This window comes from Chiloscyllium plagiosum, unplaced genomic scaffold (assembly GCF_037043375.1).
Source record: "Chiloscyllium plagiosum isolate Xiang-an unplaced genomic scaffold, Cpla_swu_hap1 HiC_scaffold_2, whole genome shotgun sequence".
In the NCBI taxonomy this organism is placed as follows: domain Eukaryota; kingdom Metazoa; phylum Chordata; class Chondrichthyes; order Orectolobiformes; family Hemiscylliidae; genus Chiloscyllium; species Chiloscyllium plagiosum.
This window is the reverse complement of record NW_028270140.1, coordinates 59,974,132-59,999,232: the sequence shown is the minus strand read 5'-3', so window position 1 is coordinate 59,999,232 and position 25,101 is coordinate 59,974,132. Positions and strand designations below refer to the sequence as shown.

The window sequence follows — 25,101 nt, the reverse complement described above, 5'->3', positions numbered from 1 at the left end:
CTAGTGGCACTCCACTGGTCACAGGCCTCCAGTCTGAAAAACAACCCTCCACCACCACCCTCTGTCTTCTACCTTTGAGCCAGTTCTGTATCCAAATGGCAAGTTCTCTCTCTATTCCATGAGATCTAACCTTGCTAATCAGTCTCCCATGAGGTACCTTGTTGAACGCCTTACTGAAGTCCATATAGATCACATCGACTGCTCTGCCCTCATCAATCTTCTTTGTTACCTCTTCAAAAAACTCAATCAAGTTTGTGAGACATGATTTCCCACGCACAAAGCCATGTTGACTATCCCTAATGTGTCCTTGCCTTTCCAAATACATGTACATCCTGTCCCTCAGGATTCCCTCCAACAACTTGCCCACCACTGAGGTCAGGCTCACTGATCTATAGCTCCCTGGCTGGTCTTTACCACCCTTCTTAAACAGTGGCACCACGTTTGCCAACCTCCAGTCTTCCGGCACCTCACCTGTGACAATCGATAATACAAATATCTCAACAAGAGGCCCAGCAATCACTTCTCTAGCTTCCCACAGAGTTCTCGGGTACACTTGATCAGGTCCTGGAGATTTATCCACCTTTAACTGTTTCAAGACATCCAGCACTTCCTTCTCTGTAATCTGAACATTTTGTAAGATGTCACCATCTATTTCCCTATAGTCTATATCTTCCATATCCTTTTCCACAGTAAATACTGATACAAAATATTCATTTCTGCGGCTCCACACACAGGCTGCCTTGCTGATCTTTGAGGGGCCCTATTCTCTCCCTAGTTACCCTTTTGTCCTTAATATATTTGTAAAAACCCTTTGGATTCTCCTTAATTCTATTTGCCAACACTATCTCATGTCCCTTTTTTGCCTTCCTGATTTCTCTCTTAAGTATATTCCTACTTCCTTTTAACTCTTCTAAGGATTCACTCGATCTATCCTGTCTGTACCTGACATATGCTTCCTTCTTTTTCTTTACCAAACCCTCAATTTCTTTAGTCATCCAGCATTCCCTATACCTACCAGCCTTCCCTTTCACCCTGACAGGAATATACTTTCTCTGGATTCTTGTTATCTCACTTCTGAAGGCTTCCCATTTTCCAGCCGTCCCTTTACCTACAAACATCTGCCTCCAATCAGCTTTCGAAAGTTCTTGCCTAATACCATCAAAATTGGCCTTTCTCCAATTTAGAACTTCAACTTTTAGATCTGGTCTATCCTTTTCCATCTGGTCTATCCTTTTCCATCTGGTCTATCCTTTTCCATCTGGTCTATCCTTTTCCATCATGATTTTAAAACGAATAGAATTATGGACACTGGCCCCAAAGTGCTCCCCCACTGACACCTCAGTCACCTGCCCTGCCTTATTTCCCAAGAGTAGGTCAAGTTTTGCAACTTCTCTAGTAGGTACATCCACATACTGAATCAGAAAATTGTCTTGTATGCACTTAACAAATTCCTCTCCATCTAAACCTTTAATACTATGGCAGTTCCAGTCGATGTTTGGAAAGTTAAAATTCCCTACCATAACTACCCTTTTATTCTTACAGATAGCTGAGATTTCCTTACATGTTTGTTTCTCAATTTCCCTCTGACTATTCGGGGGTCTACAATATAATCCCAATAAGGTGATCATCCCTCTCTTATTTCTCAGTTCCACACAAATAACTTCCCTGGATGTATTTCCGGGAATATCCTCCCTCAGCACAGCTGTAATGCTATCTCTTATCAAAAATGCCACTCCCCCTCCTCTTTTGCCTCCCTTTCTATCCTTCCTGTAGCATTTGTATCCTGGAACATTAAGCTGCCAATCCTGCCCATCCCTGAGCCATGTTTCTGTAATTGCTATGATATCCAAGTCCCATGTTCCTAACCATGCGCTGAGTTCATCTGCCTTCCCTGTTAGGCCCCTTGCATTGAAATAAATGCAGTTTTATTTACTAGTCCTACCTTGCCCCTGCCTGCCCTGACTGTTTGATTCACTTCTGTTTTCAACTGTACCAGTCACAGATTGATCTCTTTCCTCACTGTCTCTCTGGGTCCCACCCCACCCACCTAACTAGTTTAAATCCTCCCAAGCAGTTCTAGCAAATTTCCCTGCCAGTATATTAGTCCCCTTCCAATTCAGATGCAATCCATCATTCTTGTACAGGTCACTTCTACCCCAAAAGAGATTCCAATGATCCAAAAATGTGAATCCTTCTCCCATACACCAGCTCCTCATCTGCTCTATCCTCCTATTCCTTCCCTCACTAGCTCGTAGCACTGGGAGTAATCCAGATATTACTACTCTTGAGGACCTCCTTTTTAAATTTCTGCCTAACTCTCTGTAACCTCCCTTCAGAATCTCAACCTTTTCCCTTTCTATATCGTTGGTTCCAATGTGGACAATGACCTCTTGCTGGCCCCTCTCCCCCATGAGAACATTCTGCACCCTCCGAGGCATCCTTGATCCTGGCACCAGGGAAACAACACACCATTCTGCTTTTTCTCTGCTGGTCACAGAAACGTCTGTCTGTACCTTGGACTACAGAATCCCCTAACACAATTATCTCTCGGAGCCGACGTACCCCTCGTTGCATTAGAGCCAGTCTCAATACCAGAAACTTGGCTGTTCATGCTACGTTCCCCTGAGAATCCATCACCCCCTACATTTTCCAAACCAACATCAAATTCACCGATCCTCAGGTACCATCTTTGCCACAGGTCCTGATATCCCTCTGCCACTGCTTCACCACTACCTGCTCCAGCCAGCCAACCTCAAAATCATGTCTCTCACTGCTGGGCCCACATTATCATTGGCGCTGCTATGCCCCTCTGCCACCACCTATGGCAGAATCAACTAATAACAAAGTCACCAAACATCAGGCACCATTTTTGTCATTGCTCCTACCTTGCCGATGTCATGTGCTTGATCCGAAAAGGTAAGTAGGGGTTCAATTGAGGTTCATGCTGGGCCCACTCTACTCCACGCTTTTTCCCAGTCAAGGTCCATGGAGGCCTGCCCCGGGCCCAGCTCAAGATTGCTCGAGCTCTGTACTTTGGGCCTGCTCATGGTCCATGATAGATCTGCCCATGGTCCACGCTCTGGGCCCGATTTGAGATCACTCGAGATCCGCGCACTGGGCTCCCACTGCCAATGCAGACTAAGTTCAAGACAAGGTAAGTACATAAAACTAAATGAAAGGAAAAATAAAACAAAAGAAAAGCAGTCAAAGTGGACAAGCTCTGGTACAGGGGCTCTACTCCACCACCATTTTGGACTAGAACATCCTGGAGATTTCTGACAGGTCAGGACACAAGTGTTCAGCTGGGAAATCCAGATTTGAGAGAGAAAGTACTTTTTAATTGACTTACATACCTTAATAACTTTTAAGACAAATCCAAGCTAAATCCCAAATCAACTTCAATCCTACTCTGATGACACATAGAAGTTGGCGAGATGATCCCAACCCAACATTGCTTTTTGGGAATTTAATACTCGCATATAGGCAAACCTATTTTTCCTTGCTTTGGAAAATGCTTCCTACAGAGTAGAAAGTTTAGAACATAGAACAATACAGTTCAATACTGGCCTTTCAGACCACGATATTGTGCTGAGCGTTTATCTTAATCTAACGCCAACCTAACCTATACACCCCTCAACTTACTGCTATCTATGTGCTTGTCCAGCAGTTGCTTAAATGTTTCTAATGTCTGACTGTACTACCACCACTGGTAATGCATTCCACTCACCCACTACTCTCTACGTAAACAACCTACCTCTGACATTCTCTCCTATACCCTCCTCCAACCAATTTAAAATTATGACCCCTCATGACAGCCATTTCTGCCCTGGGGAAAAGTCTCTGGCTATCTACTCTATCTATACCTTCTACAACTCTATCAAGTCACCTCTCTTCCTTCTTCAATGTATAGTGAAAAGCCTGAGCTCACTCAACCTCTCTTTATAAGACAAGCCCTCCAATCCAGGCAGCGTCCTGGTAAATCTCCTCTACACCTTCTCTAAAGCAGGTGCATCATTCCCATAATGAAGCAACCAGAACTGAACACAATATTCCAAGTGTTGTCTAACCAGCATTTTATAGAGGTGCAGCAAACCTCACAGCTCTTAAACCCAATCCCCCTGTTAATGAAAGCCAAAACACCAAAAGCCTTCTTAACAACCCTGAGGGAACTTTGAGGGATCTCTCTATGTGGACCCCAAGCTCCCGCTGTTTCTCCACACTGCCAAAAATCCTGTTTTTAACCCTGTATTCAGCATTCAAATTCAACCTTCCAAAATGAATCACTTCGCATTTATCCCGGTTGAATTCCATCTGCCGCTTCTCAGCACAGGTCTGCATCTTGTCAATGTTTTGTTGTAGCCTGCAACAGCCCTTGACACCGTCTACAACATCACCAACCTTTGTGTCATCAGCAAATTTACTCACCCACCCTTCCACTTCTTCATCCAAATCATTTAAAAAAATTACAAAGAGCAGAGGCCTAAGAACAGATCCTTACGGGACACCACTGGTCACAGATTTGCAGGCAGAATTTTTCCATTCACTACCACTCATTGTCTTCTTTTGGCTAGCCAATTCTGTATTCAGACAGCAAAAATCCCCTGTAATCCATACATCCTAACTTTCCGAATGAGCCAAGAAAGACCTTACCAAATGTCTTACTGGTGTCGTGTGATTTTTGACCTTGTCCAACCCAGTCCAACACCAGTACTTCCACATAGGGTCATACAGTCGTACAGATGTACACAGGAAAAACAGACCCTTCGGTCCAACTTGTCCATGCCAACTAGATTTCCCAACCCAATCCAGTCCCACCTGCCAGCACCCCATCCATATCCCTCCAAACGCTTCCTATTCATAAATGCATCCAAGTGCCTTTTAAATGTTGCAATTGTACGAGCCTTCACCATTTCTTCTGGCAGCTCATTCCATACATGTACTACCGTCTGAGTGAAAAAGTTGTCCCTTAGCTCTCACCCTAAACCTATGTCCTCTAGTTCTGGACTCCCCCACCCCAGGGAAAAGACTTGTCCATTTATCCTATCTATGTCCCTCATGATTTTATAAACCTCTATAAGGTCACCCCTCAGCCTCCGATGCTCCAAGGAAAACAACCCTAGCCTCTTCTTATAGCTCATATCCTCTAATCCTGGCAACATCCTTGTAAACCTTTTCTGAACCCTTTCAAGTTTCACAAATTCCTTTGGATAGGAAAGAGACTAGAATTGCATGCAATATTCCAACAGTGGCCTAATCAATGTCCGTACAGCCACAATATGACCTCCCAACTCCTTTACCAATAAAGGAAAGCATACCAAATGCCTTCTTGACTATCATATCCACCTGAGACTCTGCTTTCAAGGAGCTATGAACCTGCACTCCAAATAGTAAACCGTGTCTTGCAGCTGGATAAATACACAATCCCTCCAATACAGGAATTATCTGCAAAGCTGGCAGGGAGGGGTCATTCACAAAGCTGGACATGAGGCATACATACATGCAGTTGTGTTTAGGTGAGGACTTCAAGAAGTATGCTACAATTAATACCCATAAGGATTTGTACCAATATGCAAGACTGTCATCTGGAGGATCACCAACCTGTGCCATTTTAAGGAGGATGGAGAATATTTTACAAGGTCACCATTTATCTGGATGACATACTAAAAACAGGAAAGATGAACAAAGAACATTTCAAAAACTTGTAAATACTTCATATTTCTCCAATGCCTTAGAAGGGAGAAATGAAATCTTTCTGGACCTGTCCCAAGTGAGCTAGGCAGACTACAGAGTCAATAAGACTGGGTTACACCTGTTGAAAGATGAAGTTAGGGTGATTAAAGGTCTCCTGGCTCCATGTTTGTATTGGAGCTTAGGTCTTTCCTTGGATTGGTGAAGTATTATGCAAAGTTTATTCATAATCTGCCCTCCATCCTGACACTCTTACATCTGCTATTGAAAAAGGGTCAGCCTGGGAAATGATCTCAGTGAAGAAGCAGCTATCATCACACTATAATCCCAAGCAAGATCTTGTGCTGACATGCCATATGGTATTGGGGTAATGTTGGCTCACAGATGGCCGAATGGAGATAAATGCTTCCCAGACTTTGGCTGATGCAGAGCACAAATTTGCCGGGATAAAGGAGGATGGATTGTCAATCATCTTTACGGATTTAAATTTGAAATGGAAAAGGACAACAAACCCTTGCTAGGGCTACTCAAAAAGGACAAGGCCATGATGTCCACAGCTTCAGGTCAAATTCAGTGGTGGCCTCTCATTCTAATTGCATACAATTACAAATTGGAATACCATCCAGAAAGCCAAGCAATATCTGCAACAACTTGAGTTGACTCCCACTGGTTGATGCACCAGTGGTGTCGCCACTAGAAAAATCTGTTCTGGTTTTAAACCTTCTGGACAACCACTGACAGTATCAAACGGTGGACGCAAAAAGATTGGACCCTGGTAAAACTAAAACTGCTGGTTGCGATGGTGATTTAAAAAGGGCCATCACTATCAGAATTGAAATCTTTCTGGACCTGGCGAGACTAGATCACTGTGGAGGGCAGCCTTTTATTATGGGGAACAAGAGTGACTGTCCCAAGCAAAGTTCACTGCCAGAAACTGGCTGAACCCCACCAGGGTCATCCAGGGATGTTCAAAATGATGATGTGTGTGAGCTCCTGCACAGTGGTTCATTTATCTTAGGTCTCTCTATCAAACACCTGAATCTCAGTGGTTTGTTTTTGTCTTGATGGGCATGTAATCTTGCTTAAAGACATTTTCAGCAATGGTCAAATGTATGTTCAAAAGGAAGGATTTCAAACTGGTCCATCTTTTTCACATCCCTGTCATTTCTTCTAGAAGTCTCAATCTTGGAAGCCATATTGACTTGGAAGGAAAACAGAAATTGCTGCCAAAACTCAGCAGGTCTGGCAGCATCTGTGGAGAGAAATCAGAGTTAATATTTCAGGTCAAATGAAACATTAACTCTGATTTCTCTCCACAAATGCTGCCAGACGTGCTGAGCTTTTTTACCAATTTCTGTTTTTGTTTCTGACTTACAGCATCTGCAGTTCTTTCAGTTTTTTATTTTGAATTAGAAGGCCGTGGTCTCCTCAATGGGGCAGATCTTGGGCTTTCATGGACTCCAGCACCTCTACCACCTCCTCTGAACATTCCTCCCTTTCTATGTCTTTTAAGGAGGCTTTTCTGATTATCTGAAAGTAACTTTAAGGTTGCTAACAGATCTGAAAGGCTTTTGAATGGATCGAATCTCTGGCCAACTTCCTTTCTTAGACACTTGCCTTTTTTATTATTCATTCACGGGAGGAGAGTGTTGCTAAGTGGGCCAGCATTTATGATCTATCCTGGATTGCCCAGAGGGTAGTTAAGGGTCACCTACATTGTTATGAGTCTAGTCACATCTAGGCCAGACCAGGTAATTTTGGCAGTTTCCCTCCTCAAAAGGATATTGTTGTGATAATGCTCCCATCTAACAATGAATGGCAGGGAAGCAATTATTTCAAACTCTCATGCAGGAGATTGTAAATTCTCATTACTTCTGTCCTGGCCAGGTTCCACTGTCTATCATATGGCACTGGTCCTTGGCATTAGTTATACATTCCTCCACAAACTCAACCCTTCTGTTTTGTGTGTGTTCTTCTCCTATTGCATAGCCTGGCACTTTTGACTGTAAATAATGATTATCTTTTCTCTTTCAGCTCTATCACAGGCAGCCACTTTTACAATATTGTTGTAGCCCTACCCTTTTGAATTCTCCTTATACATCATACTGCCTTCCTATTATCTAACTTGTTTTAAAGAGATATTTTATAAAACCTACTATGTTGATTATGCTATTGTTGAAAGGAAGATGACCAACCAAAAATATTTACATAGGCGTAATGCTTAAACAACTACATAAAGTACATATCTTGAAGAGGAAAGATAAGAACTGAAATAAAGAGAAACTTGAGGGCGGCACGGCTGCTTCACAGTGTCAGGGACCTGGGTTCGATTCCGCCCTCGGGAGACTGTGTGAAGTTTGCTCATTCCTCCCATGTCTGCGTGGGTTTCCTCTGGGTGCTCCGATTTTATCCCACAGTCGAAAGGTTAGATTAGATTACATTACATTACAGTGTGGAAACAGGCCCTTCGGCCCAACAAGTCCACACCGACCCGCCGAAGCGCAACCCACCCATACCCCTACATTTACTCCTTACCTAACACTATGGGCAATTTAGCATGGCCAATTCACCTGACCTGCACATCTTTGGACTGTGGGAGGAAACCGGAGCACCCGGAGGAAACCCACGCAGACATGGGAGGAATGAGCAAACTTCACACAGTGCAGATTATCTGGATTGGTCATGCTAAATTGTTCCATACTGTCCAGTGATGTGCAGGGTAGGTGAATTATCCATGGGAAATGTAGGGTTACAGGGATATGGGGGTGGGTCCGATTGAGATGCTGTTCAGAGGGATAGTGTCAACTCGGTGAACAGAATGGCCTGCTTCCACACTCTAGAGATTCTGTGATTTCCTTATCTTTCACTGTCACTGTTTTGTCAGATCAACAGATTCTTAATATGCTTTACTACTTTAACTTTCTTGTTGCACCTATTTACAAAGTTTGAGTTCAAGAAATGAAATAAAATTTGTATGAACCATACATGAATTTATGCACGCACATTTTGATTCAGCAATAAATAGGAAATAAGTACTGCCTTTAAAAATATAATATTAAACATAAGAAACATATTTTCCATCCAAGGTTTGCATAAAGTACTAAACATCCAACAATTATTTGGTGAAGGGGGAGACCAGAAATTAATCTTTACCAAATTTAGATTTAATTACAAACTTCAAAATTACAAGTATACACTCATTATCCTACTCTCTACCTTAATGTAAATGGCTCTAAATACTCAATGTGAGAAACCCATGAAAAGAAACCTTGGAAGGTGGCTTTTTTTTATGTTTAGATTAGATTAGATTACTTACAGTGTGGAAACAGGCCCTTCGGCCCAACAAGTCCACGCCGACCCGCCGAAGCGCAACCCACCCATACCCCTTTAACCTAACACTACGGGCAATTTAGCATGGCCAATTCACCTGCCCCGCACATCTTTGGACTGTGGGAGGAAACCGGAGCACCCGGAGGAAACCCACACAGACACGGGGAGAACGTGCAAACTCCACACAATCAGTCGCCTGAGTTGGGAATTGAACCCGGGTCTCTGGCGCTGTGAGGCAGCAGTGCTAACCACTGTGCCACCGTGCCACCCACTTTTACTTTAAAATCACCCATAGAATGTGATGTTATTGTAACAAAATAAAGTCTTCAAAGGAAGCTTACCAAATTCAAATAGTAATCCCAAGGTGATGTAGTCTAGCTCTCGTGGTGACTACCTGTCAGAGAAGGCCTCAACAGTGGGGACCGCATGGTATCTTCCCAAGGACACATGGGCATGGTTGTAGCCACAGAAGAGAGACAGTCTGGCAAGCTGAACAACCCATTCAACTATTTTTGCTTGAATCAATTGATGGTCACTTTGGTGAAGTGTCTATTTTTTAGCAAACCAACTGAACAATTAAAATATTAGCATAAAAGAACTACCTCTTAATAGGGCATTGTTACAAAAATTAAATAATCAAAGGAGACTTACAAACTTAAAGTAAATATAATTGCTGGGTCTGATGATGCATTCCAGCGGAAGGCCTCAAGTACAATAGCGGTCACTGTGGCCTCTCTCTCTGTCGAATTTGAGTATGGCCATAACCGGGAAAGAGAAGCAAGCGGTCAGGTCTAATGACCCATATTCTGGACTTTTTAATGATTACCTTAGCCAGACCAAAGAGTAGACACACAAAAAGCTCCCTCAACCTGTCTACCACAGTGTACACTCAGTGGCAAAGATATGGAACATGGGCTGAAATGTAAACAACAGGAGGAGCATGATTTCAAATAAAAACAAACAGGGGCTGTAAAGTAACACACCTTGTGTATGCATGGAACATGGCCATCAATTTACACAGTTAAAAATCTCACAACCCTAGGTTATCGTCCAACAGGTTTAATTGGAGTGCCTCCAAATAAACCTGTTGGACTATAACCTGGTGTTGTGTGATTTTTAACTTTGTCCACCCCAGTCCAACACCAGCTCCTCCAAATTATCAATTTATACAATTAACAGAAAATATCAAATGGTACTATACATACAGCCTGAGGTTACCAAAATTATCACCTAATTTTGACTTAATTAAATTTTATTGTTGCGCAGTACTCTGAGAAATGCAACAATTAGAATGGTTTCTCATTTATGAAAAAGATATTAATAAATACTAACTGATCACTTGCAGTACGAGGCAGAGAAAGGGAAATGGATCTTGAAAGAAGAATTAGTTCCATTTTCCTTTTCATGTTTCAGAGCCCTCTGAAATAAAGTGCAATAAAGGAAATTTTTACTTTGTTATACCAGAGCAGTTTTTAAAGGAAATGTGGTGGTGACTTGGCAAAAACATGGCTGAATGGGTAATTGCAGTTTTCAAAATATAGATGACTTAGAGGCAGATGAGAAGATGATTAACCAACATTTAGAAGACTGTCAAATTTAGGCTAGCTAACATTGTAATTTATTGAGAAATGATGTAGGAAAGTAAAAATTTCCTCTTACTCTGTTACACCCTGACTAATGTTGTATATTAAGATGGAACAAAAATGCTTTATCTGCAGTGACGTTTTCACTATGTCATTGTCTCCACCTAGTTCTAACATTTTTATTAAAACATATATGTATAGCAGTACTTTCTTTCAAAATAGCAATACATTATTTGCTATACTTGAAAATGCAGATGCCTATGAGAATTTCTTTACACATGTTAATAGTTTCCATCCTACCCTCCAATTCGCAATTGAAATGGAAGTCCAATAAGTTCCCTTTCCTCAATGTCCTAGTTAAGCAGTTAACCAGGAACTTTTCATTACTGTTTACCACAGACCTACCCTCACTGGTTAGTACCTCACTTGAGATTCCTACAATTCCACATACTAATAAATTGGCGTTATCAGAAGCCTCGTAAATAGGGCCTGAGCAATTTGTTAACCGCACAAACTTCGTACTGGAATAGAGTGCATCAAAGCCATCTGACACGATAACAGCTAACCCAATAAGATAATTTCTCGCAGGAACTCATGAAAAGCCCTAAGGCCTTTGGTTGGAGGCCTGTAAAATACCAAGTCTACTGCAGATTACTCTCGAGGACTAAGGTATCTCAAACATTTGACCAACAAGTGAAAATAACTGGTGTACATTGCTATTTTGCAGTAGTAACATAAATGGTGTTCGCATTAAAAGAATGCTGCCAACCAAAAGGTTTCTGCCTATCACACAGATGAGTAAAACAGTGCATCGACTTCAATGCCAGTGTGATTTCAGACATGAGGCTGGTACATCCTAAAGACTGGTGAATCACTGGTGAACATAAGAGGTATAGTTAGTAAGTTTGCAGATGACACCAAAGTTGGAGGTGTAGTGGACAGCGAAGGAGGTTACCTCAGATTACAACGGAATCTTGACCAGATGGGCCAATGGGCTGAGAAATGGCAGATTGACTTTAATTTAGGTAAATGTGAGGCGCTGGATTTTGGGAAAGCAAATCTTAGCAGGATTTATACACTTAATGTTAAGATTCTGGGGAGTGTTGCTGAACAAAGAGACCTTGGAGTGTAGGTTCATAGCTCCTTGAAAGTAGAGTGGCAGATAGATAGGATAGTGAAGAAGCGTTTGGTATGTTTTCCATTATTGGTCAGAGCATTGAGTACAAGAGTTGGGAAGTCATGTTGTGGCTGTAGAGTACATTGATTAGGCCACTTTTGGAATACTGTGTGCAATGTTGGTCTCCTTCCTGTTGGAAGGATGTTGTCAAACTTGAAAGGGTTCAGAAAAGATTTACAAGGTTGTTGCCAGGTTTGGAGGATTTGAGCTACAAATGAGTCAACATGGCAATTAACATTCATACAGCAATGACCATCTCTAACAAAGGACTATTTAACTATTTTCGCTAGATATCCAAAACATTACTGTAACTGCATGTTTCACTACCTACTTCTTTAGGATTACCATTGACAAGAATCTGAATAGAAACTGAATCTGGTGGAATACGTTCAGTGGCCTGCTCCGAAAATGAGTCAATTTGTATTGTAGCTACAAGAGTAGGTCAAAGGCAGGGAATCTAGAACATAGAACATAACAGCGCAATACAGGCCCTTCAGCCCCCAATGTTGCACCAACCTATGAAACCAATCAGAAGCACATCTAACCTACACTATTCCATTATATTCTATATGTTTATCCAATGACCATTTATATATAGAACATAGACATGCCAAATTTAAGGGCCATGATAATCTCACATTAAAGATGAATGGGACATGTCATCAGCATGGTTGATTCAATACTGCCCAGAAAGCTACTTGACTCAGATGGTGAGTAATTCACTGACTGTCCACCATCAACATGGCACATGTTCAGCACAGCCCCAACAATATTCACAAATCTACCATCCAATTCAAAACAGCTTGATCAGCACGTCATTCAGCACCTTAAGGATTCACTGGCTAGACTGCTTGTCCAAAGATGCAGCAGTATAGCCCCTAGGCAAAATGCACTGCTGCAACTTGCCAAACCTCCTGACACAGCACCTTTCAACCAGCAACCTGCACTATCTAAAATAAATAGAGTCAATGCCTGGGAACACCACACCTGCAATTTCCCCTCCAAAGCATACACTATCCTGAATGAAATATATCACCATTGCTTCTCTGTCACTGGGTTAAAATCTTGCAAATTTATTCCCCTATGATGTATGTAAACAGAACACATTCACAACAGTTATTCAAGAAGGTGGCTCGCCACCAAATCTGAAGGAAAATTAGATATGAATAACCAATGCCAGCCTTGCCAGTAACAATCACTTCCAATGTCAAAATGAAAGAACAATGTGTTAACTTAATATCAGATGCATAACTGAAAATGTGTTGCTGGAAAAGCGCAGCAGGTCAGGCAGCATCCAGGGAACAGGAGAATCGACGTTTCAGGCATAAGCCCTTCTTCAGGGCTATCCTGATGCATAACTATCAGATGCATAACCCCACTAGACACAGCAAAGGTTACAAACCTCCAGCATTAGTACTGAAGACCTGCTCCAGAACTAGCTGCACTCCTGGCCAGGCTTTTCCAGTAGAGCTACAACACTGACACTTATCAGGAAATACTGAAAATTGCCCAGGTATTTCCAGTCCACAAAAAGGAAGAAAAATCGAAATCATTAAGGTTGTCAAAGCAGCATTTGCTTGATCCATAAAACCCTAGAAAAACAGAGTCAATGGGAATCAGAGGAAAATTCTCCACTGATTGGAGTCATAGCAAACACAAAGGATATAGTTGCCAGAGGTCAATGTTGGGGCAGTACAGTGGCTCAGTGGTTAGCACTGCTGCTTCAGAGTATCAGGGACTCTGGTTCAATTCCAGCCTTGTGCAATTGTCTGTGTGGAATCTGTTAATGGCTCAGCTGGTTGTGGTCTCCCCTTTATTTTGCTGCCAGAGGAATGGGAAAACATTCATCCCCATCTCCAACTTAAACAGCAGACCAACTGTTTTTTAAATCTGCACTCTAAGTTCTAAGCTCTCCAAAAAGGGGAAACGTCCTTTTATTATCCAACCTGTCACTTCATCTCAAGACCATATGGGTACCAATAAAATTAGTGAACTTTCATGTTAGAAGTTACAAAATAATAATAATAAAAACATCAAACACATCAGGTCTACTGACAAATCATGTTATGTAATGTGTTGACACAGATGCAGTGCAATGTTTAAAAAATGATTGATCGTGAAAACAGTGTGGCACGGTGGTTAGCACTGCTGTCTCACAGCACCAGGGACCCAGGTTCAATTCTACACTCAGCTGGAGTTTGCACATTCTCCCCAAGCCTGCATGGGTTTCCTGCAGGTGCTCCAGTTTCCTCCCACAGTCCAAAGATGTGCAAGCTCGTTGATTGGCAATGCTAAATTACTGTAAGTGTCCAGGGATGTGCAGGCTAGGTGGGGTAGCCATGAGAAATACAGGGCTAGGATGGAGGGGTGGGCCTGGATGCAATGTTCTTCGAAGGGGCGGTGTGAACTCCATGGGTTTGCACACTATAGGGATTCTATAATTTTATGAATAATTTCAGTCCCATACATCACTGCAGGAGTTCCACAACATTATGCCCTAGACCCAACTATCTTCAGCTGCATCGTCAATGACCTTCTCTCCATCACTGCACAATTATCATTCATGACTCTTCAGATACTGAAGCATTCCATGCCAATATGCAGCAGCAATTGGACAACATCCAATGAATGAGAACACAAGTGTCAGGCAATATCCATCTCAAACAAAAGAGAACGGAACCAATGCCCAATTACCATTGCTGAATTACCCACTATCAGCAACTGGTGGTTATGATTAGCCAGAAACTGAACCAGACAAGTCATATAAATATAGTTCTTAAAACAGCTCATCAGATGTTTGAAATTCTGCAGCAAGTAACTCAGTTCCACTCTCCACAATAAAACTCCATTATCTACAAGGCATAAATCATGATTATGATGGAATATTAGAAACACAGAATCTCCACAATGTGGTAACAGGCCATTTGGCCCAACAAGTCCACACCAATCCTCTGAAGAGCATCCCACACACACTCACCCCTGGTATCCTATCCCTGCACTCCTGAATTTCCCATAGCTATTCCAACTAACCTGCATACCCCTGGACACTATGAGCAATTTTGCATGGCCAATCCAGCTAAACTGCACATCTTTAGACTGTGGGAGGAAACCAGAGCATCTGGAGGAAACGCTTGCAGACACAGGGAGAATGTGCAAAGTCCACGCAGACAGTCACCCAAGGTGGGAACTGAAACTCGGGCCCTGGCCCTGTGAGGCAGCAGTGCTAACCACCAAGCACCATGTGCTGTTGCCCATTTATTTAGATGGATGCAGCTTCAACAATATTCAATAAGCTCAAAAAAGCTGCTTTGGGAAAAAGTAGCCCACTTAATTGGCATTCTATCACCATCTTCAACATTAACTCCCTTTGAACCAACTACAAGATGCAGCAACTCACTAGAGCTCCTTCAACAGCATGTTCCAAACTCCGAAACTCCACAACCTAGCAGGAGAAATGCAGATGCATGGAAACACCATCACCTGCAAATATCTCTCCAAGCCACATGTATCCCAATTTGGAATTATACCGTCACTCTTTTACTCTTGCTGAACCAAAATCCTGGAATACTTTTCCTAACTGCACTATATCTACATTCTAAGGACTGCAGCAAATCAAGATATCAGCTAGTCATTTCTTTCTTCAGGACAGTTAGGGAAAAGCAAAAAATAATGGATTAGCCAGCAACACCGATATCCCATGAACAACTTTTTAAAACTACAAATTGAAAACCAATTTGGTAATGGTCACCAAGGTTAATATCATAAATTGTTGCAAAAATTATCTGGCTCACTAAAGCCCTGGGTAAATGGAACCATCAGTCATTACATTGTAGGCCTACATGTGACAAAAGATCCACAACAATTGGATGATTTTAACTGTCTTCTGCCAAGTACAAGCCACCCACTTATCAAATTCCAGGACAATTAAAGACAGAGAACAAATGCTGACTTTGCCAGCGATGTAAATGTCCCACGAAGGAATTAAGACAATAAAACTTGTACCAATGTCCATTATTCACAGCAGAAAAGAACATTTCATCCTTTAAACTTTGGCTAAACTTAAAGCTTTCAAGGTAAAATTATCCATGTTTAAAATGTATTGATTCTTAGGGTGTGCCATTGCTGTGTCCCAATCTGCTGCTAAAGGAGGAAGTGGCATAGTCCAGCCTGATTTACTCTCAATATATTTCATTTCAGTGATTTGATTCATCGTATCTGAACTTGCTTCCTCAAATTATTAGTTCAGAACTCTAGATAATTAAAAAAACAAACCATGGAACATGAATATAATGGTCTGTATTTATTGCCCATGCCTAGCTGACCTCAAGAAGGTGGTGGTGAATCGCTATGGTCCGTTTGGTGAAAACACATGCAGTTACATATATTTTGTTCCTGAATTGATGTAACAACCATGAAAGAATAAAAATATATTCCTAAGTCAGAATGGTTGCACAGTTGGGATGGAAAAAATTCCCATGTGCTATCTGTTCTTGCTTTTCTGGTGGTAGAGTTACGAATTGAGAAGGACTGTCAAAAAATCTTGGGAAGTTGCTAAGTGCCTTCTTGTAGATGGTGTTAGTATCACAGGGAGCAAACAGTTTAGCTATTGGATGGGGGGTCAATGAAGTGGCCTACCATGCCCTGCATCTTGAATGTCCTTGAAGCTACATTCTTTTGGGAGTTTCTAATGCTCCCAAAATTACTAATGCAGTAAGGACTCTACCGCATGCCTATATTTTATCCAATTCTACATTTTTTTAATAGCTTGTTCCTGAAATATTTTGTTATAATCAGCTTTTGGATTCTCATAACAGGGATTTATTAAATCAAGAAAGGTCACCGTTCATCACAAACTCATTTTTGTCGACACAGTGTACCTTTAACTCAATCTTGATTGACTACGTTTGTTTTAGCCATAAATACTACACAATACCAAATTACGAGAAAAAAACCCACAATATATAACATATGAAGACTTTGAAAAAGCAGGCTACTGTTTTGGCCAGTTGCTTTATTGGTGCAAGTTCAACATAAGTAATATTTTAAAATAATTTATATTCATATGATGGTGAAAACAATGACTGCAGATGCTGGAAACCAGATTCTGGATTAGTGGTGCTGAAAGAGCACAGCAGTTCAGGCAGCATCCAAGGAGCAGCAAAATCAACGTTTCGGGCAAAAGCCTTTCATCAGGAATAAAGGCAGAGAGCCTGAAGCGTGGAGAGATAAGCTAGAGGAGGGTGGGGATGGGGAGAAAGTAGCATGGAGTACAATAGGTGAGTGGGGGAGGGGATGAAGGTGATAGGTCAGGGAGGAGAGAGTGGAGTGGATAGGTGGAAAAGGAGATAGGCAAGTAGGACAAGTCCATACAAGTCACAGGGACAGGTTCCTAGTTATTAATCTAGATCACTTACCTAGCTCATTAATTAAATTTCTTCCTTTGGAAACAAATGGACCAACTTCACTTGGATGCATTTTTGCTCGCTCTTTCAAATCAGCACCTGAAAGTAAAGGAAACTCATCAATATAACCTTACACTCTTAATTTGAATAGCAGTTCACAAAATGACTGTTTCCACTCAGCCTTTTCTGTTTTGAAAAACCAATTCTTCATCCAATTCAACTTCTAATCACAGTTAAAATTCTCCAGTCCTGGAATCTTCATTAATCTCCTCTACATACAATGTGCAATTATGTTCTCCCTCTCATAAGGAGATCAGAACTATATGCAGTATTCTGTTGTGGCCTAACCAGTATTTTATTCAGAGCACTATTCCAAAATACTTAATCAGTTTTCAGCCCTTTGCAGATTTTCAAATGGTTGTGAAAAGGCCACTCAACAGGTTATTGCTAAGTAAGTGTTGTTTGATAGCACTTTCAATTATCTCTTCAATCACTACTCTAAAATTTGAGACTACATAATCCTTGTAACATCCAGAGTATCCAACCTTTTCTTAAAACATTTAGAGTGAATCAAATTGGCTGAAGACTTGCATCTGTGAGGCCAGGGACCTCAACAGCAGGTCAACATGGATCATCCATTTAGCACCTCTGGCTGAAGATGGACAAACATTCAAAGTTTGTGAGAAGATTTGTAGCTCAGGTGCTCGTTGTTGTGGTTCTGTTCGCCGAGCTGGGAATTTGTGTTGCAGACGTTTCGTCCCCTGTCTAGGTGACATCCTCAGTGCTTGGGAGCCTCCTGTGAAGCGCTTCTGTGATGTTTCCTCCGGCATTTATAGTGATTTGTATCTGCCGCTTGTAAGCGGCAGATACAAATCACTATAAATGCCGGAGGAAACATCACAGAAGCCCTTCAGAGGAGGCTCCCAAGCACTGAGGATGTCACCTAGACAGGGGACGAAACGTCTGCAACACAAATTCCCAGCTTGGCGAACAGAACCACAACAATGGACAAACATGTCTTTTGCACTGGTAAGGCTATATGTAGAGCTTCCTGCCCCTCTTAGTTGTTTAATGGTCCACACCCATTCAGACTGATGTGACAAGAATACGGATCTTAGATCGGATCCATTGGTTGTGGAGCCACTTATCTCTATCATATAATATTCTGACATCTGGCATGCAGAAAGTCCTGTGTTGTCATTTTATCAAAATACCTAATACTTAGATTTGCCTGGTGTCGGTCCTGGATTCTGTTCTTTAACTCTTCATTGAAAACGGTTGATCGCCCAGCCTGATTTTGATGGTAAAGTGGAGGATATGTCAGGCAATGAGGTTACAGATTGAGATTGAATCCAATTCTGCTGTAATAGTCCACAGCACCTCATGCTCAGTCTTGAGTTACTAGATTTATTCAAAGTCTGTCCCATTTGGTATGGCACATGTACCACACAATCAAATGGAGCTTAATTTCAAAAGACAAGGTGAGACTTCTCTCCAAAAATGTCACTTCAGTTGCCACTCCAAACAATACTATTCTGGACAGATGCATCTGCAGCAGATGGACTGGTGGGGGCAAAGTCAAGTATGTTTTCCTTCTTTTTGGTTCCTTCACCAACTGCTGCAGACACAGTCTATTAGTTATGTCCTCAGTGACTCAACCAGTTGATTGTGGTGCTATCAAGCCACTCTTGAAGATGGAAGTTGAAGTCCCCCACCCAGACAACATTCTGTGCCTTTGCTTCCTCCCAAATGATGTTTAACATGGAGGGTAATCAATAGCTAGTTTTGTTGAGCTGATGCAATGAGATTTCTTGGGGTCTGGAGTCAACTCCCTCCCAACTGTAAATCACTTCACTGTCACTTTTGCTGACAGGCAAAGCAATAGTACTAGGTGAAAGTGAGGTCTGCAGATGCTGGAGATCAGAGTCAAGATTGGAGTGGTGCTGGAAAAGCACAGCATCCAAGGTGCAGGAAAATCGATGTTTCGGGTAAAAGCCCTTCATCAGGAATAGTACTGGCCAAGAAATTGTCTGTAAGCTGTCATTCACGAAACTATTGCTTGATTAGCCTGTAGGACAGTCCTCCCAATTTTGTCATAAGGTTCTAAATATTAGTGAGGAGAATTTTGCAGCATCAGCAGGGCTGGGCTTGCCATTGATCTAAGTATTGAAAATGGTAATGTCAGGTGGTCAGTCTGTCCTCTCTCATTGAAGTCTTTAGGCTTTATAGTAGATTTTGATACAACTGAAATGGCTTGCTAGGCCATTTTAGAGGCAATTAAGAGTCAACAACATTGCTGTGGGTCATATCCATGTGTAGGTCAGACTAGGTAAGGGCAGGAGATACTTTCTCCTCCAGTGGATATCAAGAAACCACATGAATTCTTATGACAGTCAACAGCAGTTATTATCTAACATTGTGGGATTAAAATCCATTTTGCTAGAGCATTTGAATAGGGCTGTGGATTACTAGTCCAGTGACATTATCATAATGCCACCACTTTGCATTAAGTTCTACCCAATCTGATGATGTCACAGTCTTTGGGTGGGAATCTCTCAGTCTTGCATAAAGTCCTGTTGGGGTCAGAAGCAACATATTTAGTTCAAATAATTTTAAGGAATTATGCCGAACTAGTTAAGTGTAACAATAAGTGTACTTATTGATGTTATGTCATAATAAACTATCTCATTATGCAAGACAAGTTGCACTTCTTGTTCTGACTCACCTGTCTTCTATCATCTATCACTGATGAGACAGGCCCGTAAACTCAAAACGAAGAGAAAGATTGGTGGGAACAGAATATCTCAACTGCCAAGAGATCAATACAACATACTGTAAATTCCAGCAATGAAATTATCATTTTTCATTCTTGTTTTTGATATATAGCCTGATACAGCAATCCTTCTGGCATATGTTCCCTCATGAAAGTCACAATTGTGTCTTTTCTCAACATTGTAACTTCCTCCCCCATTTTCTTTTTCCTAATCTTATCTGAAAATCCTGTATCAAAGCCTAAAAAGGTGCAGGATCAAAATCCATTTCACGTTTCAGTAATAACTGCGTCTTCATTCATATGTCTATTTGTGGAATCAGCTAGACTCAATAATTTGAAGAACATAGCATTAAGCATAGTACAGCACTTTTGCCGTATATTTTCTACCCTTTTGTTTCATTTGCCCCTCTCTCATATGCAGTCATAGCGATCTATAGCACAGAAAAAGGCCCTCCAAGCCAGTCAACCACCTGATGAAGGAGCGGCGCTCTGAAAGCTAGAGCTTCCAATTAAACCTGTTGGACTATAACCTGGTGTTGTGTGATTTTTAACCCAGATGAAAACAATCACTTAACTTTCCTAATCCTATTTTCCAGGATTTTGTCCATAGCCTTGTATACCGGGAGGTATTAATTTCTGCCTTCCACTTTTAAAATTCATTCACGTGATGAGGCTGCCACTGGCAAAGCCAGCATTTTTAACTGCCCTCTTGGGCAATAAATCAGCCTCATTGCCCATGGGTCTGAAGTCCAGACCAGATAACGATGACATTAGTGAAGCAGATGGGTTTTTTCAAAGTTGATAATGGATTCATAATCCTCATTAGAGAATTAATTCCAGATTTTTAAAATTTAATTCAAATTCCATCACCTGCCATGGTGGGATTTGAACCTGCATGCTCAGAGCATTAGCTATGACTCTGGATAAATAGTCCAGCAATAAAACGCCTGGGCCATTGCCTCTCCCTGATCTTTGCTAGCTTTTCTAACTTTGCTTCTCTCCCTTCTAAATCTATAAATTATCAATCCCTGCCATGCTAGGTTAGTCTCTGCCTAACAGCACCAGAAATTTCACTTTAGTAATACTGATTTTAGCCCTATATAGCTGCAAACTGTCTGGCCCTGTATATTTCCCATCTGCACCAAAGCCTGCACTATCTCTCCATTTATATGCACTGTTCCCTTGTTTGTGCAATCACAGGCATAAGAATATGACAAGTTTGCCTTCACTCCTGGATTGGCTGGAAACCTACTGGAATCAGCAACAATCTCCCATGAGCAAATACAGCATTCCAGGGGATTAAAAACTGTGACAATTGATCATTCATCCCCTCATCATCAGGCCAAATTAACTGAAGATGCTGTGAATACGACTTAGAGGAGCCATGGCATATGCTAAAACTTGGGGAAAGATATTGCCAAGGTGAGGCAGAAACCAGGCAAATGGAAGCACTTCACTCTCACCACAGCAGGTGAAATCCCAGGCATCCATTGTTAGGTACTCTTGGTGTTGCTGTACATACCACTGGTCTGACTTACTTCCAGGCCACCTACCTCTTCACTTGGAGGTCAAAGATAAATGGTGCTTGCAGGGGCATCATGTGCAAAACTCTGGATAAGGGGGGGGGGCAAAAGTATCCAATGCCACCCTCACAGCGCCAGAGACCCGGGTTCAATTCCCGACTCAGGCGACTGACTGTGTGGAGTTTGCACATTCTCCCCGTGTCTGCGTGGGTTTCCTCCGGGTGCTCCGGTTTCCTCCCACAGTCCAAAGATGTGCAGGTCAGGTGAATTGGCCATGCTAAATTGCCCGTAGTGTTACGTAAAGGGGTAAATGTAGGGGTATGGGTGGGTTGCGCTTCAGCGGGCCGGTGTGGACTTGTTGGGCCGAAAGGCCTGTTTCCACACTGTAAGTAATCTAATCTAATCTAATCATCCTAATAGCCACCTTGTGTGCAGCTGCATCAAGCGGTGTGCAGAACCTTAGTGTCACTACGTACTGAGGTTCTACCTGCTCATATGTTATGAAGGATGGGTTTGGCCTCGTTACCACACAACGCTTTAAATAGTTGGACCTTTCCACATCACCAGACCCTCATGGAAAAACTTGAAAAGGAAAACAGGCAGTGGTCAGCATAGAGCTCAGAGATCCTGCAGGAAAAAGGAGACACTTGATTCTGTTGGTGATTCTCTGAGCTGACTGTCAAAGTCATTTGGTAGAATGCCTCATCACCAGAACTTTCCAACAAACATCAAGATGGAGTTTGGCTGAAAACAATAAATGTTGGCAATCACAGCAGGTCAAGCAACACCCATGGAGAGAAAGGCGCTTTACAACCTTCTGGACTAGAGTTCAACACCTTCAAATTGTGAACCAACTCCCATTCCTTCTCTTCCTTTTAGCTTTACTTGTTACATTCGGTCTCCCCTTCCCGGACCCCAGTGGGACTGTTTGTTTTATTTTCAGATCTGGCAGTTAGACACACCATTGTTCTACCATTCTCACATTCTGATCACTTAATCTGAATTATCAAAATCCTTTCTCCCAAAACACACTACACTCCAACCCTGCCCCCCCCACCCCTACTACATCATAAATGCTACCCCTTCCTTACTTAATGTCAGCTCTGATGGTATGGTATGTCATGTCATCAGTATGGGTTTTTATACTGACACTGACAACTCCAGAGGACACTATGAATTTGGAGTGGTCACATGAATATGGTTCAAGGCCATAACATGCTCAAAACTTTGGAAGAATATATCATCAAACTGAGGAAAAAACTGGGCAGGTGGGAACACTGCTTCCTCCTCCTCATGGACAGGGTGATGACTGCATGGAGTGACTGATCTAGCACCCTCAATGTCTGCTGGATAAATGTACGTACACACATTCTATCATGTTAGCATTACTGTTCAGCTCCAGCAGCAAGGCGACAGGGGAAACAAGGCACCATGACCACACGCCAACTGGGCTGGCTCCAATTAGCACACAATGGAGCTGGAAGCCCATGCTAGCTGGTCAGAATTCTCCTCTCAAGACATCCAGAAGTTGTTGGCTCATCCACCTACAGCAATCTCTAACCCTGTGAAAGTTCAAGTTGAGAAGGACTGACCTGCATCTAGACAGGATATTCTTGGCATGTATGGGCCCTCTAACCACAAATACATAAGGAGTCACCTGCCCAAAGCTCAACGGTCAAGATGCTTAAGTGCATGCTCCATCCACTCCAACTGTTGACACTGAGATTGCATCGAGACATAGAAGGAGAGAAATGATGAGAAAGGAAAATTCTGAGGACATATAGTGGCCTGGGAAAAACTGAATTATAAATGCATAATCACATTTTAAAACATACATTCGAGTTTTGATCATGAGCAATGTGACCAACTGTCGTTGTAGCTGAAGCTTGAAAATAGAGGCTCGACATGCTTAGCACCATAATGTTGGATCCTTATCTAAATGATAACTATCTTTCCTGTAGCCACTATAGCAACATAAAATTTTGTCATGATTCAGTAAGAAAGCATTAGATGTGAAGATTTCCATCAATTTGTATACTTAACATTTATCAAACATTAGGAAAATCATTAAAAGATCAAACTGGTAAACGGCATATGCAGTTGGGCTTAGACTTGGGATACTGGTCTCAGGAGCATCAATTTATAGTAAGTGAAAGATAACTTCATGCCATTCAGTTCCAACGAAGAAGATTAATAAATAACTCTTCATACATTGCTTTGAAAGATGCTACTGTGATGCAGGATGCTTGAAGATCTCATCCCTGCTCAAGAACATCTTCATTTTCTTACTTGGTATAATGCAATGACATGCATGGATCCACATCATCCATCACACAGCTCTGTTGTGTCCTTCCAGCTGTGTGCAAAGAATCCAAGGGTGAAGCAGCATTTTCGTCTGTATTGTACTGCAATGGATACACAAACATCATCTGAATGGGAATCTGACATGTTGGCAACATCTGGTATCCTTTGCTTGCCCCAATGGAAGAAGGTGTTGTGCTGCAAGTCTGTTGGATATCATGACATAGTATTCTGACCACTATCTCGAAATAGAGTATAGGGCAATTGCCTCTTTCTCCCGTATCATGGAATGTCAGGAAATACAAGTGACAATGAGTCTCCTGAAATTTGCACTACATCATGATGCCACCTTTGGCTGGAAACTCCATATTCAGAGGATGAATCACATTGTTGGTGGCTGATGGTGGGCTTCCAGACACATGTATTTCTCATCCATTCATGTGGCTACTCTAAGTGCAGCAGCCAGACAATGCCTTCTATGCCTGGATCCAATATGGACTGCTCCAATGAGCCTATGTGAATGATACCCATTGCTGATGGATTGAAATAGAATCATACATTGTGGACACAGGCCATTTGGCCCAGCAGGTCCACACCAATCCTCAAAAGAGCATCCTATCCAAATCCAACTTCCCCTAGCCTATCCCCGTAACCCTGCATTTCGCATGGTTAATCCACCTCACCTGCACATCCCTGAATACGATGTGCAATTTAGCACACCAATCCACTTAACCAGCACATCTTTGGAGTGGCTGAGTGAGTGGACAATAATCTGGTAGACATAGTATAATATAGGAAAATGTGAAGTTGTTCAAATTGGCCAAAGGAATGAAAAGGCAGATTATTTGTTAAATGGAGAAGGACTGTGGAACTCCAAGATGCAAAGGAATTTTGTTGATCTGGTGCATGAATCATATAACGTTAATCTGCAATATACATTAAGTACAAGATAGCTAATCGGATGCTATCATTTATGATAAGGGTATTGAACATAAGAGTAAGGATGTTTTGTGTGACAATAAAGTATGTGATTTATATACAAGTAAATGAAATTCATTACAAATTTTAACTGTGGCTCTGAAATTAATAATTAACTTGCATATATTTCTGTAGCCAAGGTGATTTATTTCAAAACAGTTTATCAGACCTACTTTGGAATCACTAATTGGTTTTCAGTTATGTTAAGATGTTTTGCAAACTACCAAGGGAAACCATTATGATGTTCAGCATTTCTAGACTTCGGACTTTTTAAGCTTAGGGTAAACACTCATAGCTTAGATGGAAATACTTAATTTTCTATATTTTACTTTATTTGGAAGAGTTC

General features: G+C 41.8%; 1 protein-coding gene across 4 annotated transcripts in view; it reads right to left on the bottom strand.

The window, feature by feature from the left end:
• Positions 1-25,101, bottom strand: part of auh (AU RNA binding methylglutaconyl-CoA hydratase) — a 340,890-nt gene that overhangs the window by 192,730 nt on the left and 123,059 nt on the right. For 3 of the 4 annotated variants that reach the window (XM_043714150.2, XM_043714131.2, XM_043714114.2), the window contains exon 4: positions 17,193-17,279. The exons of the other annotated variant lie outside the window; for it this stretch is intronic. In XM_043714150.2, coding sequence (XP_043570085.1) covers positions 17,193-17,279 — 87 coding nt within the window. The remainder of the gene's footprint in view (positions 1-17,192; positions 17,280-25,101) is intronic. 4 annotated transcript variants of the gene reach the window in all.